The sequence below is a fragment of the Callorhinus ursinus genome, unplaced genomic scaffold (assembly GCF_003265705.2).
Source record: "Callorhinus ursinus isolate GAN/ISIS: 27379988/994484 unplaced genomic scaffold, GSC_fseal_2.0 scaffold85, whole genome shotgun sequence".
NCBI classification, from domain to species: domain Eukaryota; kingdom Metazoa; phylum Chordata; class Mammalia; order Carnivora; family Otariidae; genus Callorhinus; species Callorhinus ursinus.
This window is the reverse complement of record NW_027397147.1, coordinates 2,697,446-2,719,087: the sequence shown is the minus strand read 5'-3', so window position 1 is coordinate 2,719,087 and position 21,642 is coordinate 2,697,446. Positions and strand designations below refer to the sequence as shown.

Below are 21,642 nucleotides of genomic sequence, written 5' to 3'. Positions count from 1 at the left end.
CACACATAGGAAGTGTCTGTTGCGGCTGCTTATTTCTTCGAAATGAGATCATACTAAATATATTTTTATGCAACTTAATCTTCTCAATAATACATCAAAGATGTTCCTCCAGGTCAAGGATTGGCAAATGTTTCTGGTAAGGGCCAGAAAGTAAACATTTTAGGTTTTGCAGACCACATGGGCTCTGCCACAGCCACTCAGTGAACTTACTATTGTATCACCCAAGTGGCCACAGTCGATAAGTAAACGAATGGTGTAGCTGTGTTCCAATAAAACTATATTTACAAAAACAGGCAGAGGGCCAGACTTGGCCCCCAGGCCATAGCTTGCCAACCCTGCTCCAGGTCAACAGCTGTAGCTCTAACCTATTTTTAATTATTAATTAACCTATTTTTAATTATTTAGAATGTTGAATAAAAGTATAACATGAACTATACTATAGAAAAGCATATAAATCACTAATTGTACAGTTTGTGGAAAACATGTGTGTTATTAGATCCCAGCTCAAAAAAACATAATACAACCAGCTCCACAGAAGCCCCACGCACCCATTTTAATTCACTATTTTCAACAACCACATATGATGGAGGGATTTGTGGGCACAGAGCGTCTTGAGAAAGGTTTTGACAGGGAGTGGACGTTAGCCTGACAAGCATGAGATTCCTTGTGGCTAGCAGAAGGAAGAAAGGTGTGGAACGATCCCAAGGACCCCCAGACACTGGCAAGGTGGTGATGATCAGACGGGCAGAGAGACAAAATGGAAGGGTCCTAATTAGGCTGATTCTAATTCTTTGCCACCACAGAGTGTCAATACACGTGCTTGTTCTGGACTTGGTTTCCCTGCACGCTGGCGTTTTATTTCAGTAAGACAGAAATGGGAAACCTGAAAACCCAAGTGGGCAGGTATATACGCGTTTTAACAGATGTCACCAGACCACTTCCTGAAAGGCGGTGACAAGTCACAGTCCTGCAGGTCCTGGCGGTGCCCCCCTGGGATACAATTCAGCAGACATTAAGGGACAGTAACTGAGCACCCAGTTTATCCTGAGGTTTGGGGGGGCCTCGGACAGTGGTCTGGGCTCCATCATTCTGATGAGAGTAAACGTTCAGGGAAGAGGGTGAGGAACACTGGGTGGAAAGAGCCTGGCCCCCTCCGTCTCAAAACATCTCCGTCTTCTTGAGTGTCCAGGACACCCAGTTACCACCTTACAAGCCACAGGCTTCAAAGGAAGGGTGGCCAAGGATCTGCCAACCTCACCGGTGTGCAAACAACTATGTAAGTTGCACTGAGAAAAACAGCTGCACAGATGGGGATATGATTTAACTCAACTTCTTTGCTACCAAACAATGCAGAGCAACAGAACAGAGGTGCCTTGCGAGTTTGTTTTAAGGAAACTGGCTTTCCAGGACACAATGATGTATTTTCAACAAACCTATTTTGCTGCGTTACAGTTTCTCCAAACAAAAAATCCAACAACAATTAAGTACGATGTGGTCTAAGGGATCATAGGTGCCATGGTGCCCCATTCCCGCAGCTCCCAGGTGGGTGTGGGGCAAGCATGTCTGTCCACACTGGGCATTCTTCTGAGCATAGACAGTGTTCACGGCTTTTACCAGACCCTCAATGGCGGCTGTGACAACAAAAGAGAGGATTAACTTGATGCATTTGTCAAAATTCAGCCATTGTACACTGCAGATGTCTGTGCTTCCCTGTTTGCAAATTTTACCTCGAACGTTAAAAAAAAACCTGTAAATTAGTGTTGTACTTTAGTTGATGATGTATGTGCTTAAGTGTTTAGGAGGAACTGAACCGATGGCTTCATTTTGCTTTGAAATGTATCAAAAATAAGACAAACTGATGGATGGAGAGGAAGGGGGCATGGACTGATCGAGCAAGTGTAGAATGTTAATGGCAGGTTCTAGGTGGTGAACAAACAGTGTTCACTGTAAAATTCTTTCAGCTGTGCTGTATGTTGGACATTTCTCATAATAGGACATTTGGGGGAAAAATACTAACTGGTAATGTGTAAGGGAGGCGGAAATCCACAAGAACTGGATCCTATCCCTGTTCCAGGATGTATGGCTTTGAGAAGTGACCTCCTTTCTTGGGCCTCAGTGACTCGACTGTTTTGTGGGGGTAAGGGAGCGGGGGCTGAGCTGTACTTTGTGATGCCTTCCAATATGGACAATGATGATGCTGTGGTTTCATTTCATTCTGTAAATCTTGGGCATCTTTGGAAAGAGATCCTTTGGGGAGGAATGGCTTTGAAGGCAGAGACTGCTCCCTAGTGGCCTAATTTATGATCACTTTCTCTAGTCCTTGCCATTGATGCATGGCTGGGTCATATTTCGAGCTATTATTCCATCTGTATTTTCTTTCCTTACATTTTCCTTTTCCTCCCCTCTTCTCTTTCCCTTTCAAGCAGACAGCCATCTTAGTGAAAGCGTGTGCAAGTGCAAAAAGTAGAAATAGCCTTCAGGTCATTCTTGCTCTGTGTTCCAAACTCCCAAACCTCAGAAGTTTTAAAGAAGAGATCACATTCACGAAGGGGATTTGTGGGCACAGAGCGTCTTGAGAAAGGTTTTGACAGGGAGTGGACGTTAGCCTGACAAGCATGAGATTCCTTGTGGCTAGCAGAAGGAAGAAAGGTGTGGAATGATCCCAAGGGTCCCCAGACACTGGCAAGGTGGTGGTGTCCATCCAGGCAGAGACCTGTCTCATCCCCTGCTGTAACTCAAGGGTCCAGAATATGCTTGGCAAAAAGTCGGAACTCCATGTTGTTGAACGGACAACTGAATGACTGGGAGGGGGAGGGAGTGGATTCTAGAGGAGTCCGTACCCTGAATGTAGGGAAAGGAAGCCACACTCAACAGCTCAGTCTCCTACACCACCTCCCACCCCCCACCCCGCCACTTCTTGTCACCTGGCAACACAATGATCTACGCCTATCTCCCTCACTAGGCCGTGAGCTCCCTGAGGATGGAGACTAGATCTCATTGGTCATTGGATCCAAGCTGGTACTCAGGCCCTCCCTGAATGAATGAATGAAAGAACGAACATCTATGCTTACCGAGCTCATCTCACCTTCCTGCTCTATAACGTGCTACCTTTCTCACACTGTAAACACCTAATCCTTCCAAACCAGCCCCACACATCCCACCTCACTCCGCAGGGTACAGCACACACCCAGGTCCGCCCTCCGTTCTTCAAGTCCTGCCATATTGGTTTTAGAAGAAAGATACCCAAGTGGAGTATCAAGGGGAAGGGCCCCCATAGGTTTTCTTATACTCTTTTCCCCTTGTTTGAGTCCTCATGATGGCAAAACCTTCTCTACCCTGAAACGGTTCTTTAAATGAGAGTCTTCTGTGAGCCTTCAGCATCCATTTCCTTTCTCCAAAGAGTGCTTTCAGTACCTCTTTTGGAATCTGGTGTATAGGTAGATGTGACCTCAACATTTCCCAACAGCCTGTTGAGAACTTCTATCTCCTTGGGGCTCTTCTTTTCATGTGCGAATGTCAGCTCTTGGAAAGGATTAAAGTACCACAATATTGGGAGGACCTAAGTCTTCTGGGAGATGCTTCCATCTAAGAAGGGTTTTGTAGAGCACAGTACAATGGTGAGAACACTGGACGGGAGTCCCGAAGAGAAAGATCAAAAAAACTGCTCTTTCTGCTTTTCTTTCCAAACAGTCCCAATTTTTGTGAGATCCAGTTATGGATACAGATATGGATATGGTTAAGGATTTGCAGATGACTGTAATGTAGGTGGGGATGTAAATAATGGGATGCCAGTTGTTATGTTAATAGAGAGATACTAAATTGAAAGGGGGCTCATATGTGTAAGGACACGCACGGGCTTTATCAACTCTAGGAGTACTGTCCAACTTTCCTGTGGGCTTCTGACATTACACGGCCTGCTCCCACGATAACACTCGGCATCATGAGGTCCACATGGTTTCCTATTACTCTACAAGTCCCACTGCTCTGGGTCTTTTCTGCATTATCCAGGGAATTGCGGTGGTCATGAGTCCAAAGAATGGGTCCCGGTCTCAGTAATACTTGCTGTTTACCTGGGACCTGGTTCTCAAGAGTTTTTGTAAGGTCTCCTTCCTCTAAGAATAAGCATGTAAAAGGAGTTATCTGCAGAACTCCAACTCCTCACTTCAGGAAGCGCTGATGAAGGGGGTCATCCGTGAAGTCCTAGTATCCATCAGGACCCTCACACATCCACTGATACCACAGATATTTAGTGATGTCCATCATACGAGTTGCTGGGGAGAGTATGAGCCAAAGCAGACACTGTCCTGCTCTCATGGAGCTTCAAGCCCAGTGGAAGATAGAGACATAATCAACCCACCATAAAACCGTAACTGACACAAGCTCAAGTCCAGACACCATGGGCATCTAGTAGGGCAGGAAGCTAGGGGAAGCTTCCCTGGTGGTGAAGGTGAGCTAAGGCCTACAAGAAGGGGAAGAATGACCTGTGGGAAGAAGACAAGAGGGCAAAGATGAGCATTCCAGACTAAGGGAACAGAAGGCGCAGAGGTCCAAAGGTGGGGGGCAGCGTGGGCAAGATGAAGGGTTAAAAGAAAAGCAGGAGAGAGAGAGAATTGAGAATAAGACCGTGACATTAAATTTATCTGTCTGAAGGGCAATGAGAAACCACTGATGGGTTTTTAAAAGAAGGGGAACTGATTGGATTTCCATTCCGATCTTGGCTTGCAAGATCCCTAACAGTAGATATAAAGCCTGGATTTCAGGAGCCAAGGGAGATGAGGAAACCTTCAGATCTTCCAGAAGCAGCTATAACCTGCTCTGGAGATACTGGGATCTCCAAAGAGCATGAGACAGTCAGACCAAGTGGCAAAGCGTCGTGGGCTGGTGAGTGGAAAGTCCTAACACTGAACGTGCCTCTATGGTCTCGATGAAGTGATGTGATCTGGCCTAGCCTTGGTGGGGGGGGGGGACTCCCTCCTCTCTGATCCATCTGTCTGAGATCAAGCAGGAGGGCCTGGAGTCCCAAACACGAAACCAGAAGAATGCTTGGGAGACTGGAGGGACATCCAGGTGTCCAAGACCCTCCACACTGGCCCCACGCCCCCACCCCCAAGCTGCTGTGAGTGTTGGCTGCCAAGGGCTCACAGTTGCCCTGTGTCCAGACAATCGCCGTGGGCCACACTAAAGCCACCTAGACTGGGAGGTAACACCACCCTCCACCCCAGCAGCCTGTAGCAAAGACCGACTGTCCGGTAAGCTCAGGCTGCTATGACAAAACACCAGAGACTAGGTGACTCAAACAACATTTATTTCTCAGAGTTCTGGAAGCTGGGAAGTCCCATATCAGATTCCTGGTGAAAGCCCTCTTCCTGGCTTATAGACGGCCACCTTCTTGCTGTACCCCCATATGGTGCAGAGAGGGAAATCTGTTTCTCTTCCTCTTCTTATAAAGCCACTCATCTTATCAGAGAACCTCACCAGTATGACTTCAGCGACCCCTAATTATCTCTGGAGGGCCCCATCTCCAAATACTGTCCCATTGGGCTAGAGCTTCAACATAGGAATGGTTGGGGGGAGGGGGAGACAGTGCACTCCACAGCACTGACCAACCCTGACAGGCAAGCTCCCTGCAGGAGGGAGGATCAGGCCGAAGCTAGTCTTCCAGGGAGACTGTTCTCTTGCTTAGTTTTTCTTGCTCTGCCCTCGCTCCTCTTCTCCCACGAGCAGCCCCAATAAATCACTTTGAAAGAAAATCTCCATCTCGGCTCTATTTTTAGAGAACTGCGGTCAGAGCATCAGGTTCTTCTACCATCAAGCTAGCAACAAGCCCACGCCCAGGACTGACTGCACTGGGCATGGAGAAGGGGGCCACCATTACCTGCCATCAGGAGACCCAGCTGCTCACCCCCGCTCTGAGACCGGACAAGTTGTCCAGCCTCGCTGAGTCTTGGGCTCCTCTTCCATAGGATGGCAAAAACACTGCCTCTCCACTGAATGGCCCAGTATCAAAGCGCTTGGAAAACCACAACTATGAAAACTTTGGTTTTCTCAGAACCAAACCATGCTCTCAGAATCCTGAGCATGCAGATATTCTGCCCCTAACTCTAAGGGAGCCCCGAATTGCCTCCCGTTTTCTTGTTATGGGTTGAATTTTGTCCCCCAAAGAAGATATATTCATGTCCCAACCTCAGTACCCAGGAATGTGACCTTATTTGGAAATGAGAGCTTTGTGAATGTGATTAAGTTGAGGTCATACTAGATTAGAGAAGCTGTAGTCCAATGACTGGTGTCCTTATAAGAAGATGAAACTTGGACACAGAGACACACAGGGAAGGATGCCATGTGATGATGAAGGCAGAGACCAGGATCCACAAGCCAAGGAACACCAAAGACTGATGGAAACTACCAGAAGCTAGGAGCGAGGCATGGAACATACTCTCCCTCAGAGCATTCCAGAGCAAACCAACTCTGCTGACACTTTCATTTCAGACTTCTAGCCTCCAGAAGTTACAAAATAAATTCCTGCTATTTCAAGCTGCCCAGTTTGTGGCATTTTGGTACAGCAGGGAGATTATATAACCCCAGTTCATAGGCACATAGTGGAATTGCCAGAGAATCATCAGGTTGTGATCAAGATATGGCCGAGCAAATCTTCGAGTAAGGAGGAAGACTCTGACCTTGAATTTGAAGAGATGCTGTATTGTACCACATCAGAAAAAGACTCCCCAAGATATGCCCATAAGAGGTAACCTAGCTAAACCACAAAGGAAATAAATAAGGTGGGGGAAGAGGGACCAGGCTAAAAAGTAACCTAGTATATCATACTAGAGAGTCTAACAGACCTAAGTGATGAAATGTGTGGCTTTCTAAGCCTATTTCCTGATGAGTAGAATGATAATACTACTACTTAGCGCATTAGAGTTGCTCAAAATATTTAAACAAGATATTGCCTGTAAGTGCTTTGCACGGTGATGGACACATTTTTTAAAAACTCCATTAGCTATTGCTTTATTATTGTTTTGTTACTAATGGTCTAAGTTCTTAGAAGCCTAACTTCTCTGAGCCTTAGCATCTTCATTCATAAATCGAGCATAACAGATATTTCACAAGGTTGTTGTGAGGATGAAAGAGATAACGTGGGAGGCTTTTTTACTGAAATATAATTGGCATATAACGCTGTGTACCTTTATGTGTAATGTGTTGATTTGACACATGTACAGATCGCAATATGATTACTGCCATAGCGTCAGCTAACACCTCTATCAAATCACATAATTATTTTTTTTGGTGGGAACAATGGATGGACTTTGAGGGTGTTATACTAAGTAAGGTCCTGTATACAATGGGTGTGTTCCATCAATGTCGGGTGCCCCCTGTAACAGACCTGAGCCAGCACAGTTCCTAGAGAAGGACACTAGAGGGCAGCAGGGTCTCATTTTTGCCCCACTCCAGCTACAGCCAGGAAAACCCTACACCAGAAACCGTGACTGCCTGCTTCTCTCTGGGGAACCCCCAAACATCCCGATGGGAAGAAGCCAGCCACTTGCCTTCCTTTTAGAGAAAAAAGCAATTCAATGGAATGCACATTTCCAAAGAGCCCACTGGGTATCCCAAACCTCAGTTTAAAACAAGGATTGTATTTTACAGGGATATTTTTCGACTTTTATATGGTGTAAGTGAAGCCCCTCCCTGCATAGGGCTCAACACATCAGAGATGCCGAACCAATCTGGAGCCTCAGAAGTAGACCAAGTTTTGCAAAAATCAATCCCTTCTGTGATCAGTTTCCTAAGTTACCAAGTCATAAAACTTTGTTTATACTGATTCGTTATAAAGTCTATGGTTTGTGTCACAAGCATTTGAGAAGAGAATTCCTCCAAAGTTTTAGTCCCGTTCTTGTCTGGTTAAGTGTGGGTTTTACGGTAGCTTTATGGTTGAGTATCTACCAGTCCAGCAAAGCCAGGTTTCCATTTTGCTGGAGCTTTGCATGTATTTCTTGAATGCTCCATTCTGGAAGCCAAAGACGCCCTCCTCCTTTCTCCCCCTAGTCCCCCTCACCCCTACCAGCTGTATTATCCCTCTTTCTTATCATTACAGGTTACTTCAGAAGTGCAAAAAGTATAGGGAATCCTAGAACAGGGAATCCTAGAACACGCAGTCACCGTCAGGTTTAAGAAAGAAATTATTTCAAATACGCCGAAAGCCCCCAGCGACGCACACGGCATCCCCACTCTTGCCCAAGTTGTCACAATCCAGAATTTGGTGTTTGTCACCAAGACTATTCCTCCCACTGGGAAAGTCTGCGGAAGCACCAAGCATTCCTTCTTGGTTACCTTAACAAAGGAAATAGAACTGCACACTCCACACCCCGAGCAAGAGCAGGAAAGGGAGAGGGAGAGAAGAGGGAGTGAGGCCTTTCTGAGCCCCAGCCAGCGCAGGTGCCTGCAGCGGGTAGGGACTGTGATGGGGCGGGGGGGGGGGGGGGGGGGTGGGGGAGCAGGGTCACGCAGTCCCCTTCCCGCCCCCCCCCACCCTGCCCATCCCTCCACCAGCTTCCTTTCCCCCAACAAAGAGGTCGGACCCAGGGAGCCGGCGCCGGAGCCCCAGCACCTACCGACGACGATGAGGACTTCCCTCTCGATGTGGGCCTGGATGTAGATACGGCCGCGGCGCTCCGTGTGGTCGGTGCCACACAGGCTGGGGACATTCATCACGCAGCGCTTGTGCACGTTCATCATGCAGGCTGCGAGGGTGGAGAGGAGCGTGGTTCAGGCTGGGGCCCTCCGGCCCGGTCTCATCTGAAGGGCTCCTCCAACCCATTCCCCCCCTACCCACCCACCCCCCAGGTCCAGATGGACAGAGGAGGTGGGACTTGTCCGTCCTCCCTGAAGTCTGAGTCCGCACCCTACATACCCCGAATGGCCAGTTTCAATGCCGCTAGATTTGAGGGGGGCTTGGCTCATTACTCAGCAACAGACAACCGGCACACCAGCCCACCCCGGACTTGGGAGAACATGCTGTGGACCTGAACCCCCAAACCACGAGGAAGCAGAGGCCGCCACTGAGCAAATTGTACTTACTGTCACATTTCATCCCCTGGTGGATGAGTCCATACAGCAGTGACCCACAGTGGTCACAAAACGTGGGGCTGGAGTACGTGTGGATCTTAAACTTGTGCTTGCTCCGGGGGTCCTAAGGCCAAGAGAAACAAACAAAAGAGGCCAGTGTCAGTGTGGCGGGCCAAGGACTCAAAGGGCATCGAGTATCACTGGAGGACTCACCGAGAACAGTACCTGGCCCCAGCGTTCCTCACCCCTGTTAGGGCTATCACTGTGCTCTGCGCCCAGATGTGCATTTGATAAATAGTGGTTGAAGGAGTGAATGATTCTGAAAGCAGCTGTCTCCCAGTGCAGCCACAGCCTGTTCCCTGTGCCGCCAGTCCTCCACCTGAGAGCCCAACCTACTGACTCCTGCCTGCAGCAAGGACTCCAGAGACAGCACCTAAACAGGTCCCCTTGTTCCTACTTTTTTACCCCTTTATCCTCTGAGCATGCCCCTGGAGGGCTCTGGAGTGATCTAAAACCCGAGTCTGCTTAAAGGCCATTTGCTAGTGCCTCATCCCCTACAGAACAGTATTCAAAGTCCAATGAATAGCCTGCAGGTTGTGGCAGAGCCTGCTGGTTTTTCCAACAATACCCATGCTTTTCTTTAGTAATAGAACCCTTGAGTTTGAGCAAAGAGCGTGGCCACCCAATTAGAGACTACATTTCCCAGCATCCCTTGCAGCTTGGTGTGGCCATGTGATGAAGCTCTGGCCAATGGGATAGGTGTGCTTCAGGGTCCTTCCCTTTAAAAGAATGTGTCCAACCCTCCCTGGCCCCAAACAACTTGGACCCAAACCTGGAGACCTGTGCTGAAATGATAGAACTACACTACTAGACTTGGACCTTGTCCCTTTGAGCAGACACCTGAGGGAAAACCTACCTTCTGTCTTGCCTAAGTCACTATATCTGGGGGCTATTTGTTACAACAGCTTATATGGTTCCCTAACTAACAAACATGCCCTTCATAACCTGGCAGTATAGTATAGAGGTTCAAAGTACAGACTTTAGAGCAGTAACTATCTGGGTTCTTCTCAGCTGTACGACTTTGGGCAAGTTTCTTAACCTCTTCGCACTTTGGTCTCCTTGTCTATAAAATGGAGGTAATGGGGGCGCCTGGGTGGCTCAGTTGGTTCAGCATCTGCCTTCAGCTCAGGTCATGATCCCAGGGTCCTGGGATCAAGTCCCACATCAGGCTCACTGCTCAGCAGGGAGTCTGCTTCTCCCTCTACCCCTCCCCCCGCTTGTGCTCTCGCTCTTTCATGATCTCTCTCAAATATATAAATAAAATCTTTAAAAAAATAATAAAACAAAATAAAATAAAATGGAGGTGATGGCAATGCTACAAGCTTATTAGCCCACTGGGAAGGATAAATGGATTCATCTACGTAGAGATCTTAGAACCACCTGGCACCCCGTAAGCAGTATAAGCTCTTGCATTATTATTAAATCTCCCTTATAATCTCAACTATGTCTCCCCAAATGCACACTATGTTCTCAGTACACAGGACTTGTTCACGCCTCCGAACATGCCCCTTTGGCTCTGCATGTTGTTTTTCTCCTTCAAGAGTTGCTCTTCCATCACTGTGCTAACTACAGAGCTCCTTCTTCTCTTTCCCAAAGCCAGCCTGAAAGTTGCTTTCTCCGTGAAACAATGGACGGCAGAGGTTGAGAGCATGGACCTGGGATTCCCACCCAGGGCTGATCTGACATAACAGTCTTTGCTATATGCTACCCCTCTCTTCCCTCATTCGTTCAGCTCATCACGTGTTTACTTAAGCCTGATATTCTAGTAACAGAGAGAAAATAAACAAGTGAAAATAGACACAATAAGTAGATATTATGTTATGCGCTATTAAAGTGTTGAGTGTTTTTCTTGAAATGTTCTATATATAAACTGTACTGAATTTTACTGTATGTAAAAAAGGCGAACTTTCCCTGCATGGAAACAATATCTCAATAAGCCTGACTAAAAAAAAATCTTCAGTCACTGAAAGCTTTGGGGGCGTTCACCTTAGAGCTGAGAAGTGAGTGCCTCCAACCCTCCTCCAAGGAAACACCTGTTCATGACTGGTGTTGGCCTGTAGGGGGAGCTCAGAGCTTTCCTCACTCCCTGCTCCCCTCAAAGCAGGAGAGCCCATCTGGCTGGTCAGATTCCAAGGCCCTGATTGGCCCCGCCTCAGTGGGTGGAGCTTGCACACGTTCGGAAAGGCGCACCTGCCAGCTTTCTCTTTCTCTCCAGACACCCCCTTGCTCCCGGGAGGCCGCTGCCTTCAGATCCCATGGTCTAGACCTGAGAGGGTTGGGGTGAGTGGCCTGGGCCAGCTCTGTTCCAAACCCTGCGGCAAGTTCTCTTTCTCTTTCTCTTCTTGGCTTTTGTGCTCTCTTCTGGTTCCCTGATATGTGGACCTTCTAGTATAGCCAAGAATTTGTTTTGATTATGGTTTAAATTTCCTTGGGCGTACCTAGTATAGAAAAAGGGAGTCTCCAAGGGCCTCATGAGCTCGACCTTGAGATTCGGGACAAAATCCCAACTAATAATAAATGGCCTCTTTGCTGGGTTTCACTTTCCTCCATGTATACATCTCCTTGGAATATCTCAGGGAGAAGGATTTGAGCATTTCTGACTAGATATGACCAAGAACCTTCTCTGCCCCATCATGTCTCTTCAACAAGAGGAGATGCCAAGTGGCACAAAGAATGGGAAGGTAAATGAAACATTTCCTGAGAGCTGCCCAGTGTCTCATGGGCACTTTCTCCGGTACTCATGATGTTCCATTTGGAAGGTGTTATTCGTTCCCATCTTAGTGACAGTGAAAAGGGCCCAGACTAGAGAGAGAGAGATTTTCCCACAGGTCAACCAGCTGGCCCACTGCTGAGCTGGGATTCAGAGCTGGCTCCACCTGGCTCTGAATCTGGGATGCTCTGAGCTTCTCTCATTTCTCTCCTGCCTCCCCAACTTCATTAATGCCTTTCTGTTCCAGGGCAGCTACAATAGCACTTCCTTCCTTCCTTCCTTCCTTCATTCACCCAACAAATGTTTACTGACAGCTAGGGTCTTCCTAGGCATTGGGGATACAACTGTGAGCAAGGAGCCAGAATGCCTGCTCTCATTGAATTTACATTCTAATGGCAGAGAGAAACAAACAAAAAACCCCACCAATATCTTCCCCTCCCAAATCTTCTCCATCATAGCATTTAAATCACTGTATTGTAGTTACATGTTTAATTTCATCTCTCCGATGCTCAGCTGCAAGCAACATAAGGGAATTTTGTGCCGGGCATATACTGTACTTGGCATATAGAAGATGCTCAATAAATGAGCGAGAGTTAGTATTTATTGAGCATTTACTCATCCAGGAACTAATTTTCAGGGATTTACCAGGCAGGCATTAACTCATTTAATCCTCATAACATCCCTAGGAAGTATGTACATTACTACACCCATTTCACAGATGAGGACCGAGGGGTGCAGGGACTTGCCCCGGGCTCCCCAGTTTCAGCAAGCCCAGCATTTCGCACAGTGGCTGGTACATACGGAGAGACTTGAGTTGTGGTAGCAGCTGGGGGGCTGTAAACATCGCTGCTAATCACTCAGAGCCCAAGCCATGCTTGTGCTTTCTAGAAAATGACTTGGAGAGCACTGTGCAAGGTGGATTAGAGCCTGACAGGAGAAAGGAAGGCCCAGTGAGCACAAGGCAGAGGAAAGTTTGTTTCTGGTTTATTTAGAGGCTGTTGGAGGCTCCCCCTGCCCAGGCTTTCAGGAGGGCTCAAGTTGCCAGCAACCCCGCCGCCGCCACCACCACCAATCCCTCGGATCATCCAGACCAATCAGGTCATCCCCTGATCACTTCTGCCCTCCTCCCGCCTGCTACCTGGGAGAGCTTGGAATAAAGCCACAGTCCCACTGCAGGGAGCCTCACGACTCCAGGATCCTCAAGGAGAATCTTAGAGGGTGCATGTTCATGCCCAGTGCCGCCTCTGAGATGGGTGGGTTTGCACTTTGAGACGGCCCACTCCCCCAGACACGGGTGACTGGTGCAGAGGTAGGCGCTTGGCTCAAATGACTCACATGCTTAGTGAATGGGACACAGGCAGCCAGGAACACAGGCAGCTCCAGGGCTGATGTGGCCCTTTTGTTTACAGTGGGCTCCAAGGAACAGAGAGGAACAAAGACAACAGGCCATGTGACCCGAGGGACGGAGCTCCTGGTTCCAGTCCCTCCAGGGCCTGGCATCCTGTCCTCCAATTTCATAGGACTCTTCCCATGCCCTCTGTGTCCCCTGTGTCCTTCAGGCTCATGCCAATCCAAGAAGGCATCTGTTACCTGCAACCAGTGATGGGCATCAAGACAGTTCTAATCACTTTGGCTCAGGTACTGCCCGCTGGCCAATCAGAAGGAACAGCAGGTTTAGCTGTGCTGGGAGTTAACTCTGTGGTTGCCGGATCGTGGAGAGGTAGGGGGCAGGGAGCTGGCAAGGGAAGAAGTGGATGAGTGGTAGAAAGAGGAGGCTCAGAGGGCCCAGTGGCTATTTACCAATCAGTTTTAAAGTATTTCAATATTATCAGAACTGGTACAGTAATGCCGGTGCATCCAGGTTAAATATCAGCCTGGCCTTTAACCAAAACACATCCCCTTCCCAGCTTTGGAGGCTGTGGCCATTGACCAGCTCTGAGATGAGCCTGGAAATCCATGCAGCCTCTAAGTTAGAACTTTCCCCCCATCCCAGGCCACACAGACAGACTGGGTCCCCTCCAGTCCGTCTATCGCCCATCCCCATCTCTGGCCTGGGTCTTCCTTGATGCTCAGAGGTCACAGTCTGGAGCCCAGGGGCCATTATCAACTTTGCATACATGCTATATTTGCTCCATATGGTACTTCTTAAAAGTTCAAGTTAATTGACTACATTTAAAAATCACGAAATGTCAGATAAAAATGTAAACTTCTGGCTCCTTTGAAAAATTGCAAGTTATGGCAACACTAGACACATGTCCCTGTGGGCTGAGCAGTGGTCGCCCCCTGCAGATAGGGACAAGGCTCCCAGTCCTCTGGTCCTCCGCAGTCCCTGCCACTCCCTACGGTCTCACACTATGCCTGCTTTTCCCCTCCCCGCCTGGTCCCTGTACGAATGTGGGTTTACGACCTCTCTCAGACCCCCCACCCTCTCTCCCTCCAGTCCACTGACTGGGAACCTACCCCCATGTGAACACATCGCCTAACCTCCTGAATGGGTTCATTTGGCTCAGGGTCAAATGCATTCAGAAATAGGTTTGAAACTACAGTATCCCCACCCCAGGATCAGCCCTTGATTTTCAGGGTCCCTGGTCATCTCTTCCACCCTGGGAATCACGTTTCCACAAGATCCTGGCATGATTCTTCTCCCCGCTAGTTCACGGGGTCAGAGTTCCTCATGCTTTCTGCTAGGTGAGCCTGGATTTCTAAGTTTCCTTCCACTTCAGATCCTGCTCCCAGAGACTGCTGAATCACAAGAACAAAATAATAATGAACTATTGGACTTTTACTGCCACCACGAATCGAACACGGCCTATCTGCCAAGCATTGCACTAAGTGTCTTGTATCACATCATTAAGTCTTCACCATGGCCGAGGGGGGAAGAGTTATTATTACCCTGCTATTCCAGATGAGCCAACTGAGGCTTAGAGAAGTAATGTATTCAAGGTCTCAAAGCAAGAACATGGGAGCGCCAGGACTGAAATCCAAGTTTGCCAGGCAGCTGAGTGGGGACACCTGCATGTCACCTGGCTGTCTCCCTGCTCCTCAGCCTCCCCAGAGGGGCTCCCACCTGACAACGGTTACGGATGATGGCAACCTTCATCTCAAACAAATGCAGCACCATCCTGGGACGGGCTGCTGGGGGATCCCTACCACTACCCCCAAGCCAGAGTCTTCACCATGAACACCCAACCCCCGGGCCCAAAGGACAGGCAGATCCCAGCTCAGCATCACTGGCTCATCACCTGACTCTAGGCGCAAGCAGCTAAGGAGGAAGGAAGCACAGATCAGAAACCAAAAGGAAAAAAAAATCTTTAAACATCTAAGTCACAGCCTAAAATAGCCTTTCTCGGTCTGAATGGGCTGTGTGGCTTTGTTCACAGGTGGGCTGAAATTTGGCTGAGCTGAGGCAAAGCTGCAGGAAATCGGGAAACTGTATTGAAGCACTGAGGCCAAGAAAACACACACCAACAACATTAGTCAGAGGAGGAATAAAAGCGACCTGGAATTTTGGACTGTGTCATCCCTGGAATTTACAGGCCACAAAAGCCGCTGCAGGTACATTTCCCAGGAGGCAGATGGGCCAGGTGAAATTGAAGATCCCAGCTGGAAATACCGTCAGGACACAGCGAAGGTTGCAAACAGGGGGTCCGGAGTTAACTGTGTGACCTCAGGGTGCCTTGTGCATTTCATGGCCTGGCTTCATGGATTGGCTCCCAGCACAGTGCCCCCCACACAGGAAGTACAAGCACTTGATTTCATTATTCCAAAGAGAAAAAATTATCACAGTGACATTTCCCAAATGTTGGTCTTGAGCCATCATAATTCTGCATGTCCACATACTACCTATAATATGTCCTTGACATTTTTCTTCAACTCAGCATGCCCTTTACGTAAATAAACCTATTTTAAAATAAAACTGTAAGAGTGTGAACTCGTGGGATCAATGTGCAAATTATGTTTTTTTCTAATACACCTTAAAGTGAAAGAGCCAACTCCTAAAATAAAAGTTTTTTAAAGATTTTTTTATTTATTTATTTGAGACAGAGAGAGAGAGAGCACATGAGAGGGGGGAGGCTCAGAGGGAGAAGCAGACTCCCTGCTGAGCAGGGAGCCCGATGCAGAACTCGATCCTGGGACTCCAGGATCATGACCTGAGCTGAAGGAAGTCGCTTAACCAACTGAGCCACCCAGGCACCCAAAAATAAAATTTTAAAATTTGCATCCCAACGGTCTCCACTGAGAAACTGGGGAGACACAGATACATATCTCCCTGGTGGGCAGGCCAATTGCTAGCTGGCACTATCCATGAAAAGTACAAATGCTTCTTCCCTGGTGACCCACTTGTCCCACTCTGGGAATTTATCCTGGAGGTCAACCTGCATACATAGGAAATAAAATGCGCATACGTGTTGCTCGCTGCGGCATTATTTATAACAGCAAAATACTTTAAATAAGCCAAGCGTCGTAGGTAGGGAGCTGCTTAAGTAAATCATAATGTAGCTACGCAGTGGCTTTCTGCTCAGGTAGGTATACAGAACGAGTCTTCTGCACTGATACGGAAAAATCTTGACATATTTTTAAGTGAAACCGAAAAAAAAAAAAAAACCAAGGTGCAGAAGAATCTATGTTGCATGTTACCTTTTGTGCGAGAAAATGAGGCGGGCTAAGAAAGTATCTGTATTCTAAAGTACTCAGACCCACGTAAAGGAACTCTGGAAGGATACACTGTAAGAGAAGCTAACGTTAGTATTTATCCACGGAGGCGGGAGGAAACAAAATGAACAGGGGGCAGGACTTCACACATATCTTTATATAGTTTTGATGGAAAGTAGAATATTTAAGGGTTTCTCCGGGCGCCACAAGATTGAAAAAACTCTCACAGCAGGTACCACCGCACGCCGGGGTGACCCCGACCGTACGGGCCATACCCCAAACAGCAAGCAAAATACCAAAACTTCCCAAGAGGCAAAGAAGCAGGGAAGTCTTCCTGGGGACTGTGTGGACCGAGGTTTGGGGACCGTGAAATGCGGCTCATGTGAGAAGCTGTAATTACACACGCGCGCCCCGCAGTTGAAAGGGGGAGACTGTAATTTGGTGAAGATCTCTCGTTTTGTTCCTGGAGAAGCAAGTCAATAAAGCTGATAACGCTGTGTAAATGTTCAAGCCCAGTGACAGTTTGCTCAAGTGTTGGATACTCCCCAACTTCTTCCAGCCACCGCCCCTTTGCAAATACGTAATTGTTTGATTGGAAGGCCGTGCTTCTGTTGTGTAAACTTGGGGAGAATTTTAAATAGGATTTCCTGCATTAAGAGCTGCACTGGAGTCCAAGTCAATATTAGGGGTTAATTAACAGCCACATTCAAACCTAATGGCCGGGCTCTGGAAGTGATTAGCTTTTTGATTCTGGGGCAAGTTCTTTAACCCTTTTAAGTGTTCGCTCCTTTGTCTGAAAGTGGGATGATGATAATAATAATATCTAATTTCTAAGTTAATGAGGGTTCAGTGAACGAATGCCTGGAAACTGCCTAGTAGTCCTTGGTGAAAATAAACATTTAATACATGCTCACTGTTACCATTAATTTTCTATCCATACCATTTGTCTGTATTTAAATTCAAGTTTGTTTCTTTCCAAATGATTTGTAACACATTTCCTATATAATGATTTAGGATATGAATCATTTACCCCAGATATAGGCAGTAAATATTTTCCCAGTTTCTCATTTGCCTTTTAATTTTGTTCTTTTTTCAACATATAACAAGGCAAGTGTGTGTGTGTGTGTGTGTATTTAAATAAAGTGCCAATTTTTCCATTTTCCTTTACGGTCTATGTCTCTGCTGTTATACTTAGAAAGTCCTTCCCAGTATTTTCTTCAACATCTTACAGTTTCACTTTCTGCACTGAAATCCTTACTTCCCTTGGAATTCATCTTAGCAGGAGCTCTGAGGAAAGACCTTCATTTTTTTTTTCCTTCATGTGTAGCCAGTTGTAACAACAAACATATGGCATGTATCTTCTTCCTGCTGACTTGAAATGCCCCTTTTATCATATCACCTCATGTATCTTTTGTTCACTTGTAAATTTTCTCTTATGCTCCATTGATTTCTCTCTATCCCTGCCTCGGTGCCACACTAAACTTTAATACATCATAGGTTTATAATATCTGAGCATCTGAAAACATGCACTTTATACCCACCCACCCTTACCCTCAGCATTACTGTCCACTTTGAAAACGTTCATGGTGATTCTCATCCACACAGATTTCCAGATTGTACTGGAAAGGCGAATCTTGGCCAGCCCTACTTACTGTCCCTCTAGAAAAATGCCCCCCCTACAGCATCAGCCCTGTGGACAGTAGGGCATCTGACCTCAGACTTCCAGCCAATGCTGAGTGGACCAAGGTCTGATCAGTGGCGTGCAGTTTATGAAGGAAGAACTGGGCCAATCAGAATTTAGAACAAGGGACAGTGCAGCATCAGGAGCTGGAGCTGAGCGAAGGCGGTGGGTGGGCAAGGTGGGTGATGTCAAGTCAGGGCTAGCAGGGGACAAGAGGGGGGTGGGGGGTTGAATTCACAAGTAATTTGAGTCCTTTATGTCCTTCCAGAAAACTTGTTTTTTCTAAACTTTTCTTCATTGCCATTAACCTAATCTGCCTTTCCAGGGTTTACATGTTATTTCCACGAATGATCTCAATTCATTAGCTACGTCAGTGGTTCTTAACCTGATGAGGCCGGCCACCCTCCGCAGCAAGCATGCAGTCTCTCGCAGGGATGTAGTTCCAGGCTTCCGGGTGACACTCACAGCTGCGGGCAGCCACGATTTTCCGGCGGCGTTGCATTGCTCAGATTGCCACAGAACGCTGGCAAGAAGCTCAGAACTAGCGAAACCTGGCCCAGCTCTCCTGGCGGTAGCCACGGGCCGGACGTGAGTCTTGGCCAGGCCCTTCGAGCGGGGCATAGAGTCTGCAAGTCCCCACAGTCCCTGCCGGCACCTGAGTCACTCCTGCCGATCCCAAGACAGCCGCGGGAGGCCATATGAAACGGCAGCTACGCACACGCGTGGGGCTTCAGAGAGAAACGGAGACCCACCCTCAGGCAGAAGAGAGCGTCCTCATTCTCACGGTGAACAGGAGTCGCCTTCCTTCCTCTGGAAGGCTATGTGCACTTGCACGCCAACTCCAACCTTAAGGGGCTTCAAGACATCAAGCGTGCAACGGGCAGATTCAGCTCCAACTTGGTACCTGAGTCAGCAGAGCAGGAGAAGTCCCACCTCTCCAAGCAGGTGAGTGATTCCGTCTGCCAGGAAGAGGTGATTTCGTAAGGTATTTAAAGGGTGAGGCTCCAGGTCCGGTTACCTGGATTCAAAAGCCAGCTCTACCACCACCTGTCTGTGCCCTTGGCCGTGTTGCTCAAAGGCTCCATACTTCGTGTTAACTCGGGATAACGATGATACTTATTTTCCGGGGATGGTCGTGGGGTGTGAATTACCTAAAACCTTTCAGAGAGTTGCCTGACACACAGCAGGCACTCAATAAATATCAGCTGTTATTATTAATTATTCATTATTGCCAGCCAGGGCATCCCTATGTCGATTGGGTTGTAACTTGTCCCGGGAAACCCCACAGACATTCCCACCTCTTGAACTTCGATCTGGGTTTCCTGCACCAATTCCTTCTGCTCAGGCAAGAAGCCATTCATTTATTTATCCATTTTTTCACCAAATATTGGTTGAGCGTATCAGGGGCTGGACGAGCAGAATTGGACTCAGGGTCTGCCGTCGTGGGCTCCCGGCCTCGTTCCGAGGAGATTGGTAAAGAAGCACAAACAAATGTACATTTCGGACTGCCACAGAGAAGCTCGCGGTGCTTCCAGAGTTTTAGTGAGGGGCTCAGAGCTGGGCAGACAGGTCTGGGAGGCTTCCCTGAGAAGTGAAGTGTGAGCTAGGATCTGAAACCTGGACAGAAGGCACCTGGCTGGGACTCTGCCCCTGCCTCAGGGGGCGCTAGTCCACTGCATGGGGTCCCACTTCAACCCAGGTAGACACCTGGCCGACACGACCCCACTGCCACCTGCCTGGCTTCCAGGTCTGCCTTAGCCTCCATTCCCTGTCCCCAGCTCAGACCCCTCAGCCAGGAGACCCCAGTCCCCGTGGGAGGGAATTTAGTAGAGAGCTCATGAGTCAGACTCTAAAGCTAGAGTCTGAATTCAATCCCAACTCTGTTACTTCTCAGCCTTGAGCAAGTTACTTCCGCTATAAAAGCCTTGACATTCCCACCTGTAGAATGGAGCCAAGTCTCTGTCATGTGGAGAGACACTACATCAGAGTAGTACGCACTGCACAGCAAGGCTGCCTGCCATCGAATCTCGACTCAACAACATCCTGTGTGACTTCAGGCAGGTTACCTAAGCTCTCTGTGCTGCAGTAGCCTTATCTCGAAGGTGGAAATGATGACAAGAGCTCTGCATTCTCACGAAAAGTTAAGGAGTTAATATTTGTAAGAGAGTGCTCAGTAAATACCATGTAAGTGTCTGTCTAATATAATAAAGGAAAGCTCCTGCTTTCTAGGTTTGTGAGGATTAATGAAGTCATGATTATATGTTGTGCTGTAGCACAGTGTCTGGACCCCATAAATGTGAACTTAAAATGAAAACTCCATCTGTGACCCTGGGCAAGTCACCGCATGCTCTGGTCTCAGTTCCCCCTTCAGAAAACGATGGGGTTAACAGGGCATTTCCCAGGGGGCCTTCAAGTTCTGACACCTCAGGGTCCAGGCTCTTCGGAGAGTCTGCCCCGCCTCTTCCTGCAGAGGTCATCATGTGAATTCATTGCTCAGAGCATACAGACGTCTTTCAGGGACCAGTCACACTGCCACAGATCACAGCCTGGCAGTATAAATAAATCCTCGTCACCCACAACACACGCACATGCCTCCTTGCCCCTCGCCACCCCTCCACACCCAATGGTGCCATCAGTCCACAGAGGGAGGAGCACCGCTCTCTCCCTGCTGAGTGAGGGTTGCCCAAAAGCAAGACCGGGACACAGGGTCACTCAACTTGCCAAGACGCCATCAGTTTGATTTCTGGGTGTAGCTCACGGTGCCTAGCTTCCTGACAGCTCCCTCTGCCCCAGAAGCCCTCGGGGTGCCCAAACCTGCATTTCGGAGGAGGAGAAAGGACCTTCATGCAGAAGGACGTGAGGAAGGCTGCTGAGGCCAATGCCTGCTGGGCCACCATCAGCACCTGGGACTCCGGGCACCACAAAACCATAGAGATTCTTACCCTAATGATCTGTTCCACAGTCATGGAAGCTGTGATGGGCCCGGCATGTGCCCACCATGTTACTTAAAAAAAAAAAAATCACAAGGAAGAGAAAGGACATTTACGGTACTGAACCGCAAAAAATCCATGTGTAAGCGTTTATGCAGTTTAAACCCACGTGTTCAATGGTCAACGGTATTAGGATGAGAGTAACAGCTAACATATGCCAGGCACCATCCTAAGAACTTTACATATAATTAACACACCTGACCCTCACTGATCATGTGAAATAGGTTTATTATTATCACATTTTACTGGGGAGACAACTGAGGCACAGAGACATTAAGTCACTGGCCCAAGGTCACACAGCTAGTGATTTGGATGCATAATCTGGGCTCTTTGTCACCATGTAAGTAAATGTAAAGTCACCCTCTGATGCTTGACAGCAAGCAGAGGTATGTGGTGCTCTAAGAGTAAAAAATCGGGGGAACGGACCTGGTCAGGGAGGTCAGGGAGGGCTTCCCTAAGGAGGCGACGCTTGAGCTGTGGTCTGG

The 21,642-nt window shown here is 48.0% G+C and overlaps 1 protein-coding gene across 4 annotated transcripts in view; it reads right to left on the bottom strand.

Annotated features, from left to right (window-relative positions):
• Nucleotides 1-21,642, bottom strand: part of PRKCB (protein kinase C beta) — a 318,066-nt gene that overhangs the window by 148,886 nt on the left and 147,538 nt on the right. For all 4 annotated transcript variants that reach the window (XR_003205040.2, XM_025855449.2, XM_025855448.2 and 1 more), the window contains 2 exons: nt 9,076-9,187; nt 8,610-8,738 (listed from right to left, as the gene is read on the bottom strand). Coding sequence is in view for 3 of the 4 variants with exons in the window: in XM_025855449.2 (XP_025711234.1) it covers nt 8,610-8,738; nt 9,076-9,187 (241 nt within the window). In the remaining variant the exon portion in view is untranslated. The remainder of the gene's footprint in view (nt 1-8,609; nt 8,739-9,075; nt 9,188-21,642) is intronic.